At 41.1% G+C, this 19,260-nt stretch overlaps 1 protein-coding gene across 1 annotated transcript in view; it reads right to left on the reverse strand.

The window, feature by feature from the left end:
- SORCS3 (sortilin related VPS10 domain containing receptor 3) overlaps window positions 1-19,260 on the reverse strand; it is a 578,941-nt gene that overhangs the window by 204,137 nt on the left and 355,544 nt on the right. Inside the window, exon 5 of the mRNA XM_078077136.1 lies at window positions 8,579-8,652. Coding sequence (XP_077933262.1) covers window positions 8,579-8,652 — 74 coding nt within the window. The remainder of the gene's footprint in view (window positions 1-8,578; window positions 8,653-19,260) is intronic.

Below are 19,260 nucleotides of genomic sequence, written 5' to 3' on the forward strand. Positions count from 1 at the left end.
AGAGCACATGAGAGGGGGAGGGTCAGAGGGAGAAGCAGACTCCCTGCCGAGCCTGGAGCCCGATGCGGGACTTGATCCAGGGTCTCCAGGATCATGACCTGAGCCGAAGGCAGTCGCTTAACCAACTGAGCCACCCAGGCGCCCTCCAACCTGCATTTTAAACAGCCTCCAAGCCTTCAATTTGGTGTTTTCTCCTTGGGCTGCTTGGCTCACCATTCTTCTCTTCCTTTTCTCCCTAAGCCTCTTCCTGACCCACCAATTCTCATACTCCTTACTCATGAGGCTGCAGAACAATTCATTACTATCCATATGTACACTCTCCCCACTTCTTCATGTAAGGAGGAAGTCCTGCATGAGCAATCTGGGCTTCAGGAAGACTACAGTGATCAAGATGCTCTACTCTACGTGGGGGCTCTCCTGACCCGGCCCTCACAGGACAATAACTGACTCGAATCTCACCCACTGTGAGGACAATCAAACTTGCTCTCCTCTGAAAGTTTATTTATCAGTGAGCTTCCCAGTCTCTGAGCTGAATGGATATTCTCATGTCCTCCACATAATCATATGGGTGGAATAAGCATTTGGAAGTCATGTATTTCTCATTCCAGAGACACTAGCCAAGGTTAGGGAAAGAAGGAGGAATGGTATTTCCATCATGTCCTGGAATTTTTCTTACACTGGATTAGGTGAGTAATGTGGCTAATTTTTGAATTCTGTTTAACATATACAAGTATTTTCAGATATCCCAAGGCCTGGTCAAATAATGATGTCTTCTCCTCATAATAGAAAAGTCATTAAGTATATAGCTCCATATGTCCCCTTATCTCCTGTTGCTCATAGAACACATATGTGCTAAGCATAATTATCACATGAGTCCAACACATCTTGATTTCATTCAAAGTGGTGAGCATTCTGTCTTCCTCAGTGCCCTGGCTGACTACTATGGATAGCTTTTGAGCATTGCATTTGCTCTTAGCATTAACATAGCTCTTCCAAGGCCAGGATGCAACCAGACATACAGCATGGGCAGCCCCCACCAGCAAAGTAGAAACTGATTTCTGCTTGCAAGCTGAGTTTTCACATCTCCCCTCCTGACCTTGCATGTATTATTTTGAATGTAATGCATTTATAAATTGCCGCACCATTTTAAAAATGTAAGGGAGAGCTGAATTAAATATTATTTGTGGCATACCCTGGTTTGCAAAGGGCCTCTAAATCTGATCTCTTATATCAGGTCGATGCCTAAATCCCATTACTTGAGATTGCAAATGACTGTGTTTGCAAAACTATAGATGCACATTTAGAGGCAGCTTCAAAAATTCAGCCCATAATGTTAACTCTGTTTGAAAAGACCTTGATTTTCCAGGAAGCAATCTCAAGCCATTCTGCTTGTTCCTTAACTCTGTCTCTGTCATGGATAATGTATTAAGAGCCTAAAGTTGACTCGCCATGTAGTTCTTCAGGACTCGTACTTTAGGGTCTAAATGAGTTCCTGGATGAATAAAAGGAGCCCATTTTTTGAAGCAAAACATAGGATACAATTCCAGAACAGGTGAGATCTACAGAGTTCAAAATTGAGGTGAAGGTGTAAGAGGGTTCACACCAACCATGTTATCTCAAGGTAACTACTCCCCATTTTTAACTCCTGCTTCTCTGCCCAATGTCTTCTACATCCACAACTGCTACTCTGCTGAGATGGGTAGGTCTAGGACTCAGACACGTGGGAGTTTTTGCCTTAAGTGAAATTAACACTTCTCCAAAAGGGCAAGTGCACACTTGTGGTATGACAGATTACCATAAATCATAGCAGCTAAAAGCAGCAAATATTTATTATCTTCCTGTTTCTATGGGTCAGGAATCAGGACGTGACTCAAGTGGGTGCCTCTGCCTCAAGGTCCCTCACAAGGCTTCAATCAACGTGTTGGCCAGGGCTGCAGTCTCAGCTGAAGGATGAGTAGAGAAGGAACTCCTTCCAAGTACGCTCATGCAGTTGTTGGCAGGGTTCAGTTGTTCTTTGTTGGAAATGAGTGGCTGGACTGAGGTTCTCTGTTCCTTACTGACTACTGGCTAGAGACCTCCCCCAGGTACTTGCCACATGGGCCTCTCCACAGTGCAGCTCCCAACATGGCAGCCTGCTTTGGCCAAGCAAGCAAGAGAGCACACCTAAGATGAAAACCACTGTCTTTTTGAATCCAAATTTCTGAAGTGACACCTCATCACCTCCGCCACATTCTATTCACTAGAATCAAGTCACTAAATTCAGCCCAAACTCAAAGGGAGGGGACTACAGAATGGCATGGTCCCCAGACAACAGAGACCACTGGGGGCCATTTTGGAGGCTGCTTGCCACAAGGAGGAAATATTAACTATAAATAAACTTATTTTTTTTTACATATGTTATAGGTGGGAATGTATGTTAGCACACAACTTTGATTTTTTTTTTTTTTTTTTTTTGAGAGAGAGAGAGTGAGCATGAGCAGAGGGTGGGGCAGAGGGAGAGGCTGAGAGAGAATCTTAAGCAGGCTCCACACCAGCATGGAGCCCAATGCAGGGCTCAATCTCACGACACTGAGATCATGACCTGAGCGGAAATAAAGAGTCAGATGCTTAACTGACTGAGTTACCCAGGCGCCCCAATGTTGATAATATTTTTAATGACAGGTTTTAAAGATATTCAAAATGTGTGTATTTTGGAAGTAATTATTTCCCTTCTGGTGACGATCAAACCAAAAATATTAAAGCCTAACAATTACCAACCCCCCTCTTCCATGCTCTAAGGGATGTGTGCCTAACAATTATTACATTGATTTGCTAGAGGACTGGGGTGAGAGTGATGGGTGGAGAAGTACAGACAGAGGGTAGGTCACCATACATAAGAAAGCCTGTGATACTTGGGGAGGAAGGGAGGGGAAGGGGGGGAGCTCTGGAAGGGCACTGCTCGGACAGTAAGCCTCTGTCACTGAGAGCCTATAGAAAGAGAAGGAAAAGATGAGAAAGTAACCTGGATGATCAGGACTTTTGGAGTCAAGTACAGGCAAAGGAGTTTTAGAAAGACTCACTGTGTGCTGCGTGATACAATGCTTCTTTGCAACCCATTTAAGAAAATGTTCAGTAAAAAGCAGCATTGCTCTGAAATGCTTTCTGTATTGAATTTGGGTCATAATCACTTAAATGTGACACTCTGCTGAGACTGGGAAAAACACAATCAAAGTTCTTACTTGGGCTACCTAGACACTGGTGCAAGAAAACAATCCTAGATATTAAAGATATATGCACAAAATATTAATGAAACTCTTATTTACAGTAATCAAAAATGTGAAAATTTCCAATGTCCAATAAAAAGAAAACACAGTGATAAAACACGTATCTTTATATAATGAAGTATTGCATAGACAATTAAAAATGATGGTTATAAAGATTTTATACTAACATAAAAATTGCTATAATAGAACATTAAGAGGAGCAAAAGTAGATTGTAGAAATTCACATGTAATGTGTGTAGGCTACAAATGAATGAGCATATGCAGACAAAAAGAAACTGGGGAAAACAAGAAGAAAAGAAGCTTTGAAAGGCAAGATTGTAATGAGAAGTCTTTTAGTCCGTTGTCTTTTTCCATGCCATCCCTTTCTCCTTTAAAAGGCATTTTCCTAGGACCTCCTCTGTACTTTCCCATTTTCCTTACCCTCCTCGTCATGGCCTTTCTGAAAACCAGAAGAGAGAAGCTGCCAGCACAAACCATCACTAGAAATCTACAGTGAGTACACTGACCTTATCAAAGTACAATAGAGGCGTGGAGCCCACCCTGCCTCTCCCTACACACCAGCCACTAATCAGCCTACAACCAGGCATCATAACAGCTCAAAAGAGCAGTCCTCAAGGGAACTTCTTCCTGCCCCTCTAAAGAGGGCTGATCTAAAACCAGTACTACATGTGGAGAAAGGGGAACCCTCTTACACTGTTGGTGGAAATGCAAGCTGGTACAGCCACTCTAGAAAATAGTATGGAGGGTCCTCAAGAAGTTAAAAATAGAGCTACCCTATGACCCAGCAATTGTACTACTGGGTATTTTCCCCAAAGATACAGATGTAGTGAAAAGAAGGGGCACATGCACCGCAAGGTTCATAGCAGCAATGTCCACAATAGCCAAACTGTGGAAGGAGCCGTGATGTCCTTCAACAGATGAATGAATAAAGGAGATGTGGTCCATATACACAATGGGATATGACTCAGCCATCAGAAAGGATGAACACCTACCATTTACACTGACGTGGATGGAACTGGAGGGTATTATGCTAAGTGAAGTAAGTTAAGCAGAGAAAGACAATTATCATATGGTTTCACTCATATAAGAAATAGTGCAGAGGATCATAGGGGAAGGGAGGGAGAACAGAATGGGAAGAAATCAGAGAGGGAGACAAACCATGAGAGACTCTTGACTCCAGGAAACAAACTGAGGGTTGTGGAAGGGGAGGTTGGTGGGGGGGTTGGGGTAACTGGGTGATGGGCATTAAGGAGGGCACGTGATGTGATGAGCACTGGGTGTTACATACAACTAATGAATCAATGAACACTACATCAAAAACTAATGATGTACTACATGTTGGCTAATTGCATTTAAATAAAAATAATACTAAAATAAATTAAACCAGTACTACATCTACTGACTTCTTATAGGGTTTCTTACTCTCAAGACCAGTCATTGTTGCAACCCAAACATCCCAGAAAAGGATTAAGGGTTTAAAGTCCCTGATACCTTAGGGTGTATTACTTTATCAGAACACACTCCTGCAGTGATGGCAAGAAATAGGAACAAAAAAGACCCCGATCTTTCAGGAGACAGAATAATGAAGGGGAAGTTAATAAGAAGAGATACTGGAGACATTCTTTCTCTCTTTCTCAAGGCTATACAAGCAAATTTCATCAGAGCAGAGGCACGTAGAGGCCAACCAAGTTATACCAGAAGAAGGCAACACCTAGGGAGGGTGAGAGGCCATAAAGGCAAAGCTGTGAGCCGCAAGTATTCACACTGGATGTGCAAAGAAAACAATCTTCCCACTGCAGAATGCGCCTGCCTCTTAAATATCTCCCACTGGAAGAGTGGAAATACTATTCATTTGCAGCTCAGTAGGATATTAAAAAACAAAAACAAAAACAAAAGAAAACCCATACTTTTTCCCCATGATAGCTTTGCCCAAGCAGACAAGAAAGAGATTATGTTAAGACATACATTCCACTTTTGTGCTCCGCTTGCAAATTATAATTGCTAAAGCAGCTGGGGTGATAAATGGAAACATAAGACAGGCCTGGTAATCTGCCTGTTAACCAGGTATCAAATGAGTGAAAGGGTCACGTATAAAGAAGGAGTTTTCAGGTCAGTCAGTACTATTCTTTGGGCATGCACTGGATAGCTGAATCACTCTATAATGTAAGATTCCTAGGTGACCTCTCTTGATGGGGTTAGAGCATCTGGAATTCACAAAGAAAATTTTACCTCCAGATGAAGCTTTTATAATTGCTGCTAATAAATATTATGTCCCATGCCCTGCCTAACTCAAAGGCACTGTGGGGCACTAAGGAGGAAATGGAAAATAAAGGCAGCCCCTGGCTATTCCCAATACACGTTCATGGCCATTACAGCAAATATGAGGCATGTGTGGTCGGTTCTTCCTCCTGCACCCTTGGCAAAGATCACTCCTGGATCACAGTGTTTTTCCCACAAATCCCCTCCAGGTGCTATTTTCCATCAACTGAAGGCAGAATGAAGAAGAAAATTTACATTCACGAAGGATCTATCCCTAGACAACTGCAAATCTCCAAATTATAGATAACAATATCTGGGCGATATTACTCGTGAACTGCACGTACACTCTCTGTCTACGTACAAGGTAAAAGTATTAACATCATCCTTCATCTCAATGTCTTGTTTTTAGCATGCCTACACTCCCTCCAGTGTGTCCCCACTGTCCCTAACACTCCACTGTACCATCTCTCCCAGAGAAGTAGTTTTAGGGCTTTCTGTTGTTGATTTGTTTTGGCTGTACCACTGCACAAGAATTACGACTCAATAAAGAGTAGAGGGCAGTAGAGGTTAGGCTGAGAAGTGGATCTTCCCGAGTAAATCAGATCCAATCAATTGTTATCAGATGTCCACAGGTATACAAATCTCATCATGCATGGGATACAAATTTGTGTCCCAGAAAAATGATGAATCACTTAGGTGTCATGGTCTTTGGAAATGCTAAAAAGCATAATTCTTAATGACTTACAACATACAAATGATAAATCTGATATGAAATTGAAGAGATGAAAGTGACAAATGTCCAACGGATCGTATCTGGTCCTTTATAAAACCTTATGAAATTGACAAGAAGAATCTTGTTCCCATTATACAGATGAGGGAACCACAGCTTGAAGAGTCCTCGTGTCAGCCAGAGCAGGGCTCTACACCACACAGAGGCACACTTTGTCTTTTCTCAAGGAGGTTCCGAGTGAATGTTTCTACTCCCAACCCATACAGGTCATGTCTCTTCAACACAAATGGTTTAGAGCTTTAGACAGACATGGATTTTGTCACTGGGGGAAGAAAATGTCTGTGTAAAGTGAGCTCTTCCACTGCAACTCCTATGACACCTAGAAGAATAATCATGGCAATTATACATCAGAAATGAAGAAGTGATAATTACGAAGATGGGATTGCCAGCTACCACTTGGCAAGCCAGCACGGGCACTAACTTTTATATTTCCCCATGGGGGCGTATATGAAAGAATCACAGAGCGCAGGAGAGATGAAACACAGTTATCAGGACCTGGGGATTTATTCTTTCCACTACACAAAGGAAGAGGGAGGGCAGACTGCAGCTGGAACCTTCTCTTCTTGCTCTTTGCCAAACATAGGAAAATGCTGCCCCTCGTCCACTTACTTTAATTTCCCTCAGAAACGATGACAAGTCTTATCCAGTCTATTGTACTTTCCTTTTCCATCAACTTGACTTCCTAGTCAGCCAACAGCCTCACCATCTCAAGAGTTTGTTCCAGAAATAGCAGAGGGCTTTTTTTTTTTTCTTTTTGAAGGACCTGTGAGTGATGGCACACCAAGAAACTGGTCCCTCTTGGCTGAGCAAAAGGCTCTAGTCACATAGCTAGAATATCAGAGAAACAAATACTTCCTTTTTCTGCCTTAGTCTATTAAAAAATCTTAATAGTTCTAAATACAGATCCAATAATAAGTGTAATAACAGTACAGACCCAATAATAGTTGGTCTGAAAAGGGCAAAATAAGTGGGGATAGTCCAGGTGTTGAGTCAAGAGCACTACCCCCACTCACCGTGTGCAATCAGTAGGTTGGTACACACCGTGTACTCACGGAATGCTTCTGCAGTTATCTTTCTGAATTTTGGTCATAATTTTGTGCATACACAGGGGACTGGGTGGAGCCATTGCTTCCAAAGATGTTGGTGTGACTATATATATATGTATGTACAAAGTACTCATCACCATCCACACTACACACACACACACACACACACATACATCACCTCCACCTTATATAAGACAAAAATGGCCATCTTGTGACTTTTTAAGGGCATTGAACTAAGGTGCTTAAAAAGAGAGAAAATAGGGACTACTTTCAAAGATTAATTTTGGTTTTGTTTTAATTAAGCATCTAATTAAGCATATTAAACACTTGGGTGCGTGCTTCTTAATCTCTATTCCTTTGGCTATACCTCTGCCGAAATGAAAGCAAGACACAAGTAAGAAGCCTTTTCACACTGCAGCAGGGAAGAATAAAATATAAAATTATACCAAACCACGTTTAGCTTGCTACAACCAAGGTAAAAATAGCACGCACGTATAAAGGAACACCAATTAATACAAACACTTTCTGATAGGGGGAGGGCTAATTTTCCACTTGGAACATATACTCACTCTTAAAAAAGGCTTTCCAGAATGTGCTCCACAGAAGCTGTTCTGAAGGATTTATCATGTGTGACATGGGAAAAGGATTCTTCAGCGAAATAAGTTTAGGAGGCCTCTTCAGTCTCTGGGTTTCTCCAGAGTCTTAATTATCCTAACATGAACCCTGCATCTTCAGTAAGGCAGAGTTAAATAATCATTACTTAAAATTGCTTGACCATAGAAACACTTAGGAAAGGAGAAGCATTTTGTGGAACTAGTTTTCTTCAGAGTACACTTTAGCAAACACTGCTTTTAGAATAGGTACACAAAATATATACTTTTCCCAAACAAAGGGAGATTGGCACCCAGCTAAGAGCACCTGGTCATGACCTTCTCATGGAGCACCCTAGCCCAGTGCTTCTCAAACTTTAACGTACACCTGAATCACTAGGGACTGTGTTACGTGCAGACTCCTACTCAGGAAGTCTTGCCTGAGACTCTGTATTTCTAACAAGTTCCCAGGTGATGCTGATGCTGCCAGTCTGTGAACCACACCGAGTAGCAAAGGGCTAGAACACATGTGTCTTCAAGTGCTGAAGGTGTCTCCAGTATTATCCTGAGTGCTATGCTCTCTGATAATTCTGCATCCAAGAGGGTAATGGGTCTGCGGTTGGGGCTTACCAGTAAAACCTGTTGGGTGTGATGCGTTCATGCATGAGTTGCCACCGTCTTCCAAAGTCCATGGAGCTATAGAGCTGCAAAACAATGAAGTGAGGAAAGCATAAGCATCAAGGACACTCACTGGTCAACAGAAATACACGTGGCATCCCCCTGGATAAGGACATTCTAGTGTACCAGAGTGCCGACCTGAGTTGCCATCCATTTTATCTAGATAGAAGCTATGAATATGCCCATGTCATGCTTATCATGGTGGCTTCCGCATCAAGTAGGTGCGCAACATATATCCAATCGACCGATGACTTTGAGCTGAGTGTAAATCCTTTCTGATGCCATCCATCATTCTCTCCTTCAGGGGTAAAGCCTTTCATAAAATGCTCATTTTTCTTCAAATTCCTTGATATCTTTAGCTCCATTCAAAACAATTCAGCAAAATTTATTTAAAATTTATTTACTGAATAGCTCCTACATGTAAGGCACTCTGGTGGACATGAAGATAAAGAAGAGGTAGATTCTGTGTTCTCAGGGAAATAAAACACATGTAAAAATACTCATCAGCTGGTATCTGAGCCAATATTATGTATAAAATATTGCGCTGTTCAAGTTTTATCGCTCACTGCTCCTATACATAATCTAAATGAAATGGACTCTTCACTGCCAATAAGGATACCATGCTTGTTTATAGTCCTAGGTCTTCACAGAGATAAGGCCATGCTTACTCCTAAGTAAGCATTACACAAGCATGGGTGGCTCCCTCCACGCAACCTTTTCCAACCACTTCAAGCCACTCATCTTTCTCCTTTCTCAATTCACTGCACTCATCTTTGGTTTCCACTGAGCACTTATCATGAGGTAATACGTGGTTATGTCTTTCGGATTCATCTGTATTATTGAGTTGTGTTTATATTCCTTCAATATATATAAAGAGTTCACCAAATATCTGTTGAATAAATCAATAATTAAAATGCGCACGTAAGAATGGATAGTAACTCATGGAATGAGAAAAAAATTCTAGAAGAGCCTCAAGACTTTGGAAAAATAAAGAAGAACCCCCAGCATGGCTAATAAAGTCAGATTCCACATTCACTTACTTTATGGATGTAGAATCTGACCCCTTTGTAACACATAAGAGAAAGGCCAACATTCCTATCACAGACTAGCCAAGAGTATGGAGTTTATTTTTAATTGTATGCCTGGAAGTATAATAGCTCTGACTGATAATGGAAATAATGGAAATAATAATAATAATAATAATAATAATAATAATAGGTGGACTACAGTGCTCTTTCACATATATTTGAGCCTTACAAGGACACTGAAAGGCAAGGCAGTTATGACTACTTGAATCCTTGCTCTCAAGCATTTCCTGATCTGCCAGGGAGAGTCAACCACTCCCTTCAGGTACCATCACTATTTTTACTGTCTGCCTCTAAGAAGCTGTTCACACCAAGGCAATACTGGTTGGCATGTCCCTCCTGCCATTAGGCTATGAGTCATAAGAGAGGCAGGAATCATGCCCAATTCACCTCTGTGTATCAGTGGTTACAGAATACATATACAGGTGAGCACACAAACCTCCTGTTTCATAGTTAATGAACTCAGTCTTGGGGAAGTTAAGTTTTGGTCAAAAGAACTAGGATTTAAGTTTTCTGATGCCTGGCTCCCATCTTCTTCCATGGAATCATGGTGCCTAGTTTATAATGAAAATTCTATTATTTATGTTCTTCACACTTTCACAGGTGGGGAAATTGGGAAAGGCAAAAGTAGATGGGCCTTAAGTTTATAGAAATGGGGTCAGATGAAGTATCTTCCCATTGTCACATCCCCAGTACTGTTCCCCTAGGGAGTGCTGTCTGGCATACCACATCCAGGTAACGCTGCCATCTGTAATGTTCTGAGTCCATAATCTTGCAACTCATACAGAAATAATTTTTGAATGAACTCCTGGTAATCTCAGGTAAGCCTTGGGGGGCTTAAAGAAGTTTTAGCCCATTTAGCCCATTTCATATTGCCCATCTCTCAACTTATAAACAGATGACTCTCAAATATACATACACCACACCAAAGGGGAAAATGGGCCAGAGGTTAGAGCTCTAGAAGTTGAGAAATGGGCAAGATTAACAGGAATGGAAATGGAACAATGAGCCTTCCTAGAGTAACATAGCTTGAGCTAGGCCTTTGGAGATAGGTGGTATAGACAGGAGAGAAGGTGGGTAGAGATTTTATAGGGTGAAGAAAACAATAAGAACAAATGTGTCAATACGGTTAAGATCTTGAACTTGGCTTATGGGGAAGCTTTTAAGAGGAAGCAGAGATGTGATGACTGTCACTGGCTCAAAGGAGGTGGAGGTTGTCTGTCTGCCCATTTTCCTGTCTGTCTCTCTTTCTATACACCCAACTATTTGTGGCTGATCCTATATTTATCTGTATGTATATTTATATTGGGGAGGGTGTTGGGAGGAAGGAGAGAGTTGGTAAGGACCAGACCATTGCATTGGAAAGAATATACCCTTATATTTTTTTGCAAGGACTGAGATTTCCATGCAGAGTTTTAAGAAATGGGTCACTCTCCTTCCCATGGCAGGTGTCTGAGAGACAGATGCTCAGACTTAAGACACATTTCCCAATTAAACACAGAAGAGACTTCGGTTGGAGCCTTCTATAACCCAAAGATATCAGACTCTCTGTCAGCCCAGATTCCAATCATAGAAGCAGAGCTCCAAATCCCTTCAAATAAAACCCAGCATGATTATGTCTTTCTCTGCTGCAAACTCTAGAGACAAGCCAGGAAGAACCATGAGGGTCACACTGACACAGCTGGAGTCTCAATCCTCCAGAGAAATTATCAGTCTTTCCATCATGGAGGATCCGGTAGCAGCAGAATGCCTCCATCACAGCTCCTGCTAGGACTCACTCTTGGGAGAAGCATGACTCCTCTCGTCTCATGCTCTTCCTAACAGAGAAAGAACAAGAGATCAGCTGCTGATCTCCTCATCCAAGCCTGTTCCACCTCCTGCCTCCCTTGTCTCTGGTTTTGCTTTTTCAGCTCTTCCGCTTGACTGATGGGAGAAAAATTAAATTGAATTCTCTGCCTAGAGGCTGATTCAGATGAACAGAAAGAGCAGGCTCCTATTCATTAAGAGCTTTTGGTTAGCTACCTTGTCTCTCCATCCACATAAGTTGCTGAGTCTGGAATGAATTTTATTCTACTGCAAGTTGGATCCTTGCAGCCTCTCCATTCACCTACGTGTTCATCCATTTATTCCTTCGTTCATTCATTGACTAGAAGTGTATCAAGAAACCACTATACTTTAAGCACTGAACTAAGGGCTGGAATTACAAAGGTGAAAAACGCCATGAACGGTGGAAGACAGAAATTCAGACAATTACACTGCCATGCAATATATGTCATAATATTATTACTAGTTATCTCCGCAAGGGTAAGACTGAAGGCCATCGGTATTTTTTCTTTTGGTTATTTGGGTCTTTAAAATTATTAGGACCATGCATTACTTTAGTAATTAAAAAAGCTCTAATACTCAAAGAGAAATAAAGAAATTTAGGCAACCATTCAATAGTAAGTGTTATAAGATCATTTAATGATATGAAAATGCTTATGATATATTATTTATTTTAAAATATATTGCAAAACATGCATACATTGACACTAATTTTATTTAAGTATTGCAAAACTTGAAACACATCAGAAGGAGATAGGCCAAAATATTAGCAGTGGTTATTTCTGAATTGTGGGACTATGGGTAACACATATTTTTTAAAGCTTTCTATCATTTTCAGATTTCTTTACAATGGATAATATTTCAATAGTAATATAAGCCACTGTTTTATTCTACTTTTTTTATAATAATAATTTCTAATCATAATGTATACATTATATTTACCTTTAAAACTACCTTTTAAAAGGCCAAAAATTAAAATTCCAATTTTTTCCATGAGGGACCTGGAATCAGACAAAGCAATATGGGATTTTCCACAAAATGGTATTACACAGAGATCATCATGGATAGTGGTGAATCCTTCCTAGGACAAGCAACATATTAGCTCACATGCTGTTTAAATAGCCCTGCATGGCTTCAACCCAACGTGCTTCATGCAACACTAAAATAGATTTTCTGAACAATAAACATCTTTAGAAACATTTCTTGTTTAGGGGTGCTTGGGTGGCTCAGTTGGTTTTAATCCTCTGACTCTTGATTTCGGCTTGGGTCATGATCTCAGGGATGTGGGATCAAGCCCTGTGTCAGGCTCTGTGCTCAGCACAAAGTCTGCTTGTCCCTCTCCCCTCACTCTCTCACTCACTCTTGCTCAAATAAATAAAACCTTAAAAAAAAAATTTCTTGTTTATACAGAGTTACATATATGAGACTGTTCTCCACATCCTGCCTCCTGATGCCCCCTGCTGCAAGGATGACATTCCTGAACCTTTAGCAGAGAACAGTCCAGATCCTCTCCCTTCCCTTCTTCCCTTATGTGTCATGGTCTCATATATCATAACAACCACATATTCAGTGGCAACACACACACACACACACACACACACACACACACACACACACAGAAAGCCCTAAATGAATCATTGGAACAGATGGAAAATATGAAAGAAAATGCTCTTTTCCTTATTGATCCAGTTATTAGTTCCCTAATTACATCAGCCTGCCAGGGAAAAGCATCTGATAGCTGAAGAACTAGAGGCAATTTAATCAATGTAATATTCCACAAGAGGAACAACAAGTTGTATCTGGAAAGCTTAAGTCCAAAGAATGATATAATTGCATTAGGAGGTTATTGCTTGAACTGTGTTCCCCCAAAAAGATATGTTGACGTCCTAGCCTCTAGCATCTCAGAATGTGACCTTATTTTGAAATAAGGTCTTTGCAGATGTAACCACATTAAAATGGGGCCAGGGTGGGCCCTAACCCAATATGACTGATACCCTCATAAGGATAAATTTGGACACACAGACAGGAACAGAGGGAAGACAATATGAAGACACATAGAGAGAAGGCCATATGAAGACAGAGGATTGAAGTGAGGTATCCACAAGCCAAGGGATGTCAAAGACTAATGACAAATCACCAGAAGCAAGGAAGATGCGAAGAAGGGCTCCCCTTTAAATTCTAAAGGGAATGTGGCCCTGCCAACACCTTGATTTTGGACCTCTAGCCTCCAGAATTGTAGGACAATGAATTTCTATTGTTCTAAGTCACCTAAATCGAGGTACTCTGTTACAGCGGCCCATGTGAAACTAATATAATTGACCCTTGAACAACATGGGTTTGGACTGTGTGCATTCACTTATACACAAATTATTTTTTCGATAAATGCAGTCCAGTGCTGTCAGCGTATTTTCTCTTCCTTATGGTATTCTTAATAACATTTTCTTTTCTCTAGATTGCTTTATTGTAAGAATACAGTATCTAATACATGTCACATACAAAGTATGTGTTCATTTACTGTTTATGTCATCAGTAAGGTTTCCAGTCTACAATAGGCTAATAGTAGTTAAGCTTTTAAGGAGTCAAAAGTTATACATGGATTTTCAACTGCACAGGGGGTCAGTGTCCCTAACTCTTGTGTTGCTCAAAGGTCAACTGTACAGACATCTTACACCTACCACAAAGAATAATAATGACAGGGACGCCTGGGTGGCTCAGTCGTTAAGCGTCTGCCTTCGGCTCAGGTCATGATCCCAGGGTCCTGAGATCGAGCCCCACGGTTGGGCTCCCTGCTCCATGGGAAGCCTGCTTCTCCCTCTCCCACTCCCCCTGCTTGTGTTCCCTCTCTCTCTGTGTCTCTCTCTGTCAAATAAATAAATAAAATCTTAAAAAAAAAAGAGAGAGAGTAATAATGACAGATCTTGCTACATTTCTCTGGGTTTTTTTTGTGGGGTTTTTGTTTTGTTTTGTTTTTTTGTTTTTTATTTCTATTCCTGACATTTAGTTGTAAGATCAGGAGTCTGGTGTATGACCAGATTGTTGAATCTGTGATTAAAAGCAAAATCTCATTTGCCTATATTTTTCTCTCCTACACATTTTCACCACACCCCTAAGGATAGTATTTTCTAAGAATAAATATGAATTAATAATGACCATATGGCAGTAACCAGACATACTCAGAATAGGCAACAAACTATGCATTTTATGGGAGCTTTTGGTGATTCAGCCAGATTCCCTAGAGCCAGCATATCGTCCATAAAGAGAGAAGAATGGTTTGGAACACATTTATATAAAAGCTCTCCTCTGTAGCCAATTCAAACTTAGTGTACAGCTGTCCTGATTGTTTTTTTCTCAAAGCCTATGGAATTTTGGTAGTATTCTGCTGAATCATGGTCATGATGGTCTTAGACTTTCAAATAAAATGAGGCTGGTTTCTGATAAAAATAAGGTGTCTGCACTTATTTCCTTGGTAGCCACAGAGGGATGGTAGGGCTTGGCTGGGCTATGAAGGACTGAAGGGAGAATCCCCTGGATTGTGGTAGTATTTATGGTAGGCAGGAGAGAAACCAGGGTCACACAGTAGCAAAGAGTCCTTTCCAATATGTGCCTCTGGTTCCTTCCTCAGATGTTCTCCAAAACACCCCTCCCTTGATAACTGGTGGGGACAACCCCATCCAATGTCCCTCGAAGCTCTGGGTACAGATAAGAGCTTCTGTCCTCAGCAGCCTTTTTCCTTTGCCCTTGATAGATATAAGGCATCTCTGCCATAAATATATTTATTTTTTAAATAGGCATTCACCTAGTATGCCATTCTTTTGTAGAAGGCAACATTTTTCTTCTCTTCTTGAAGATTTCTAACCATAGAGGTTTTTTTTTCTCTCAAATGGCTTACATCAGTCATTCCTTTAACACATATTGATCAAATGTCTATTAACAACCAAGCACTGTGCTACACATTTAGGATACATCAATGAACCAGACAAAAGTCTCTGCCCACAGGGATCTTACTTTCCAATGGAGATCAGGAACTCAAATGCCCTCAAGTCTGTAGTGTGAACGTGCGAGGGAGGTGCAAGAAAATGGTACCATTGTTTGTATTCTTTAGACACATGATCATTTTGCTAGCACTTCACACATGAAGAAACTTTCTTTACTTACTCAAAAAGATGATTTTCCCCATTTTTATTGAAACGCTTGCCACTTTAGGGTTATCTTTTGTTTTCCTGCTTTTGCTAGAGACACAAGCTCAAAAAACATGTTGCTTTCCTCTCAACTCTAAGGAAAACAGGTGCAAGTGTGATAAACTATCTGGCAGATGACATTTCCCCACAACACTGGGGAGAAACAGGGAATCCAGAAAGCTCATGCTCCATCTAAAAACGGGCTTAACTGTTCCTTAGCTGGACAAAGAGAGCTAATCTAGTGTGATCAGGCTTTGATATTTTTCAAGGGGACTGAAAGTTGAGATTTCTCTGAGAAATCTCTGCATTTTTCAGTTTTGGCAAAAAAAAAATTTTTAATTTAAAATGTACTGTAGGGTAAATAAGATGTCTTGATCCAGCTGGCCAGGGCTTGCCTGAGGACCACCCATTTGTGACATGAATCTTAGCATAGTAGACGTACGAATGTCTGAAGGAGAGAGTGTGACTATTTGACATTGAAATAGGGTTACCAGATTTAGCAAATAAAATATAGAATGCCCAGGTAATTTGAGTTCAGATGAAAAACAAATAATTTTTTGTGTAAGTATGTCCCATGTAACAATAGGGATCTGCTTGTGTTTTTTAAAACATTGTTATTTACCTGAAATTCGAAGTTAGCTGTGTTTTATCCATGTGACCTGTATTTTATCTGGAAACCCTCCCTTGAAGTCTCCTCCATTCCATTTCGAAGCATCTGGATCATAAGATACATCCCCTTATGCTATGTGTCTCTATTTTTTGACATTGGATGTCCCAAAGTAAAGAATTGTAAATACTCCCTGTAGTCTATTAACTCACATCACTTTACTCAACTTATTTAGTATTCCTTAAGCACCTAGCATGTGCTAGGCTCAGTGCCAGGTGTGATGACCCAAAGATGAATAACACCAGGTTCCCTGATCTCCAGAAACTCAGAACTTCAGTGGGAAGACAGACATGTCAACAGATAAGTGCCACACAACACAACGAGGCCCATGCCCACAGAGGTGGCCAACAGTGAGGGAAACACACGGAAAGGGTGGTCAGTGCTGTTGAGTCAGGCACTGAGCCATGGGCTGAGTCATAATGAATGAGTAGGAGCTGGCCTGAATGATAAGTTCCCCCCAAACACTGCAGCTAACAAAGGTGAAAAATTCTGGTCATTAGGAAAGATGTTGGAAATAAAACAGAAACGTTATCTCATCCTCCTCCAAAAGTATCATTTGTTTGGCCCTGGATCAGTGCACATTGGTCTAAGTGCCACATCAAAAAGGAGAAAGAACAGAGAAGGAAAAGGAGCCAAACAAGGTCATCTAAAGGGTTTAAGAGGAAGAGGAGGAAATAAGTGCATCAGAGTGTGGGGTGCAGGTAAAATAAGACTTCAAGATGAGCAGCAAGAGTGAGGTCTGTAAGATTGGGGAGTGGTGGCAGATACACACCCATTCCTCGAATTTGGAAACACCCTCCCTCAAAACCTAAAAGAGGCAAGATTAAACACTGAACATGAAGAACTACTTCTAAAAGCGAGTTCATAAAATTCACTACTGTAGGAAGGTGTTGAGAAAGGCACAGGATATCCTAAAACAGCATCAAATACAAATTAAGACTCCATGCTTCTCAAAGTTGTTCATCAAAACATCTCCCACAGCCAAAGAGAATACAGCATCCCACCAGGAATCTGGGGGTTTGGCCTTAAGCAGTCTGATAGAAGGACAAAGATCTTCAACTCTCTTAACTCTTACCTTGAACTTCCATGGATGTTTTGTAGTCTATGCTACCACATATCTGTGCTTAGAATACAAGAAGTGGACCCTCTAGAAAGACACTCTATACTTATCATACTTACTCCCTTTTACCACTGACCCCCAGGGGTGCACTGTTGAGCCAAATGTGAAGAAGGGAAGAAGGGATGCCAAGAATGTCTGGTGCATATGTATGACTCTTCAGATTTATCCTCCCAAGTAGGACTCCAATGCCATAGGCCATGTGTACATTTGAATAACCAGGGCCTTCTATATTTCCCAAGTCAGTACCCTACTCTCTGATGGAAGTGCTACCAACTTAAAGGTCCATTTGAGAACACAAAGCACAGATCATGCTCACCCCCATTCTCCCAGAGGCCCCCCACCCCTCAGTATAGAGTGTTTTCCTCACTGGGCATGCAGAAACTAGCTCATAATGGGACTGATGTCTACACTCTGTCAAAGAAGTGACACCATGCTCATATTCCCCCTGCCTATTTCTCCAGGATTCTCTTCTCCCCCTTATTTTCCAAGTTCCAGCCACACTGGTTTTCATTCAGCTTCTTAAACATGTTGTGGGCTCTCCAGTCTCAGGGCTTTTGCCCATGCTGTCCCCTTCTACCTAAAATGCTCTCTTCCCACTCTGCATTTCTCCCTCTTTCCATTCATGTACTGAACTGCTATTCACATGTCAGGTATCAGCAGAAATAACACTTACTAAAGGAAACCCTCTTTGGTTACCTCCTGCCCATGTCCCTCCTGCCCCCATGGCCCTCTAGTCTCTTATTTCATAACACTCATCAAAATATGAAATTACAGGGGTGCCTGGGCCACTCAGTCAGTTGAGCGTCCGACTCTTGGTTTTGGCTCAGGTCATGATCTCAGGGTCATAAGACTGAACCCCATGTCAGGCTCTGGGCTCAGTGCAGAGTCGGCTTGTCCCTTTCTGTCCCCCTCTGCCCTCCCCCAACTCAAATAAATAATGAATAAAATATTTTTAAAAATACTAAAAAATATATGGAATTACATATCCATGTAATTATATGACTGATGTCTGTCTTCCTTTGTAGGTAGTGGGGATTGCTACCTTAATAATTCGAAGTGTTGGGGCGCCTGGGTGGCTCAGTCGTTAAGCGTCTGCCTTCGGCTCAGGTCATGGTCCCAGGGTCCTGGGATCGAGCCCCGCATCGGGCTCCCTGCTCCACGGGAAGCCTGCTTCTCCCTCTCCCACTCCCCCTGCTTGTGTTCCCTCTCTCGCTGTGTCTCTCTCTGTCAAATAAATAAAATCTTTTAAAAAAATAAATAAATAAATAAAAAATAATTCGAAGTGTTTAACACCATGCCAAGTACAGGAGGATAGATGCTCACATAAATACTCACTGAATTAATACATAAATATTCTTTTCCAAGTCTTTTAAAGTTTTATTCTTTCCACCCAAAAGCCCCACACTTCCCTTCCCAAATTTGTCTAAAGTCTACCCTTCTTTCCATATTAATTCAAACTGTCTCCCTTCCATGATGCCATCTGTGGTCATAGTTGGCCAAAAGAGGCAAGATTACAATAGGAAAACTGAAAAACTACTTTTAAAAGCAAATTCATACAACTCATTACTATAAGATTCTGGGGAGAAAGGAAGAATACCCTATAAACAGTATCTCTTGTTTCATATTTAACACCCAGTGTCCTACCAGATTCTAATAACAGGTTTCTCTTTTAAGTTCTAGAATTGTTTTTACTTAATTCCATCAAACAGTGATCTAGTCACGCATTCACTTATGCATCAAAACTTCAGCTGATCTCTTCA

The sequence above is a fragment of the Halichoerus grypus genome, chromosome 7, assembly GCF_964656455.1.
Source record: "Halichoerus grypus chromosome 7, mHalGry1.hap1.1, whole genome shotgun sequence".
Taxonomy (NCBI): domain Eukaryota; kingdom Metazoa; phylum Chordata; class Mammalia; order Carnivora; family Phocidae; genus Halichoerus; species Halichoerus grypus.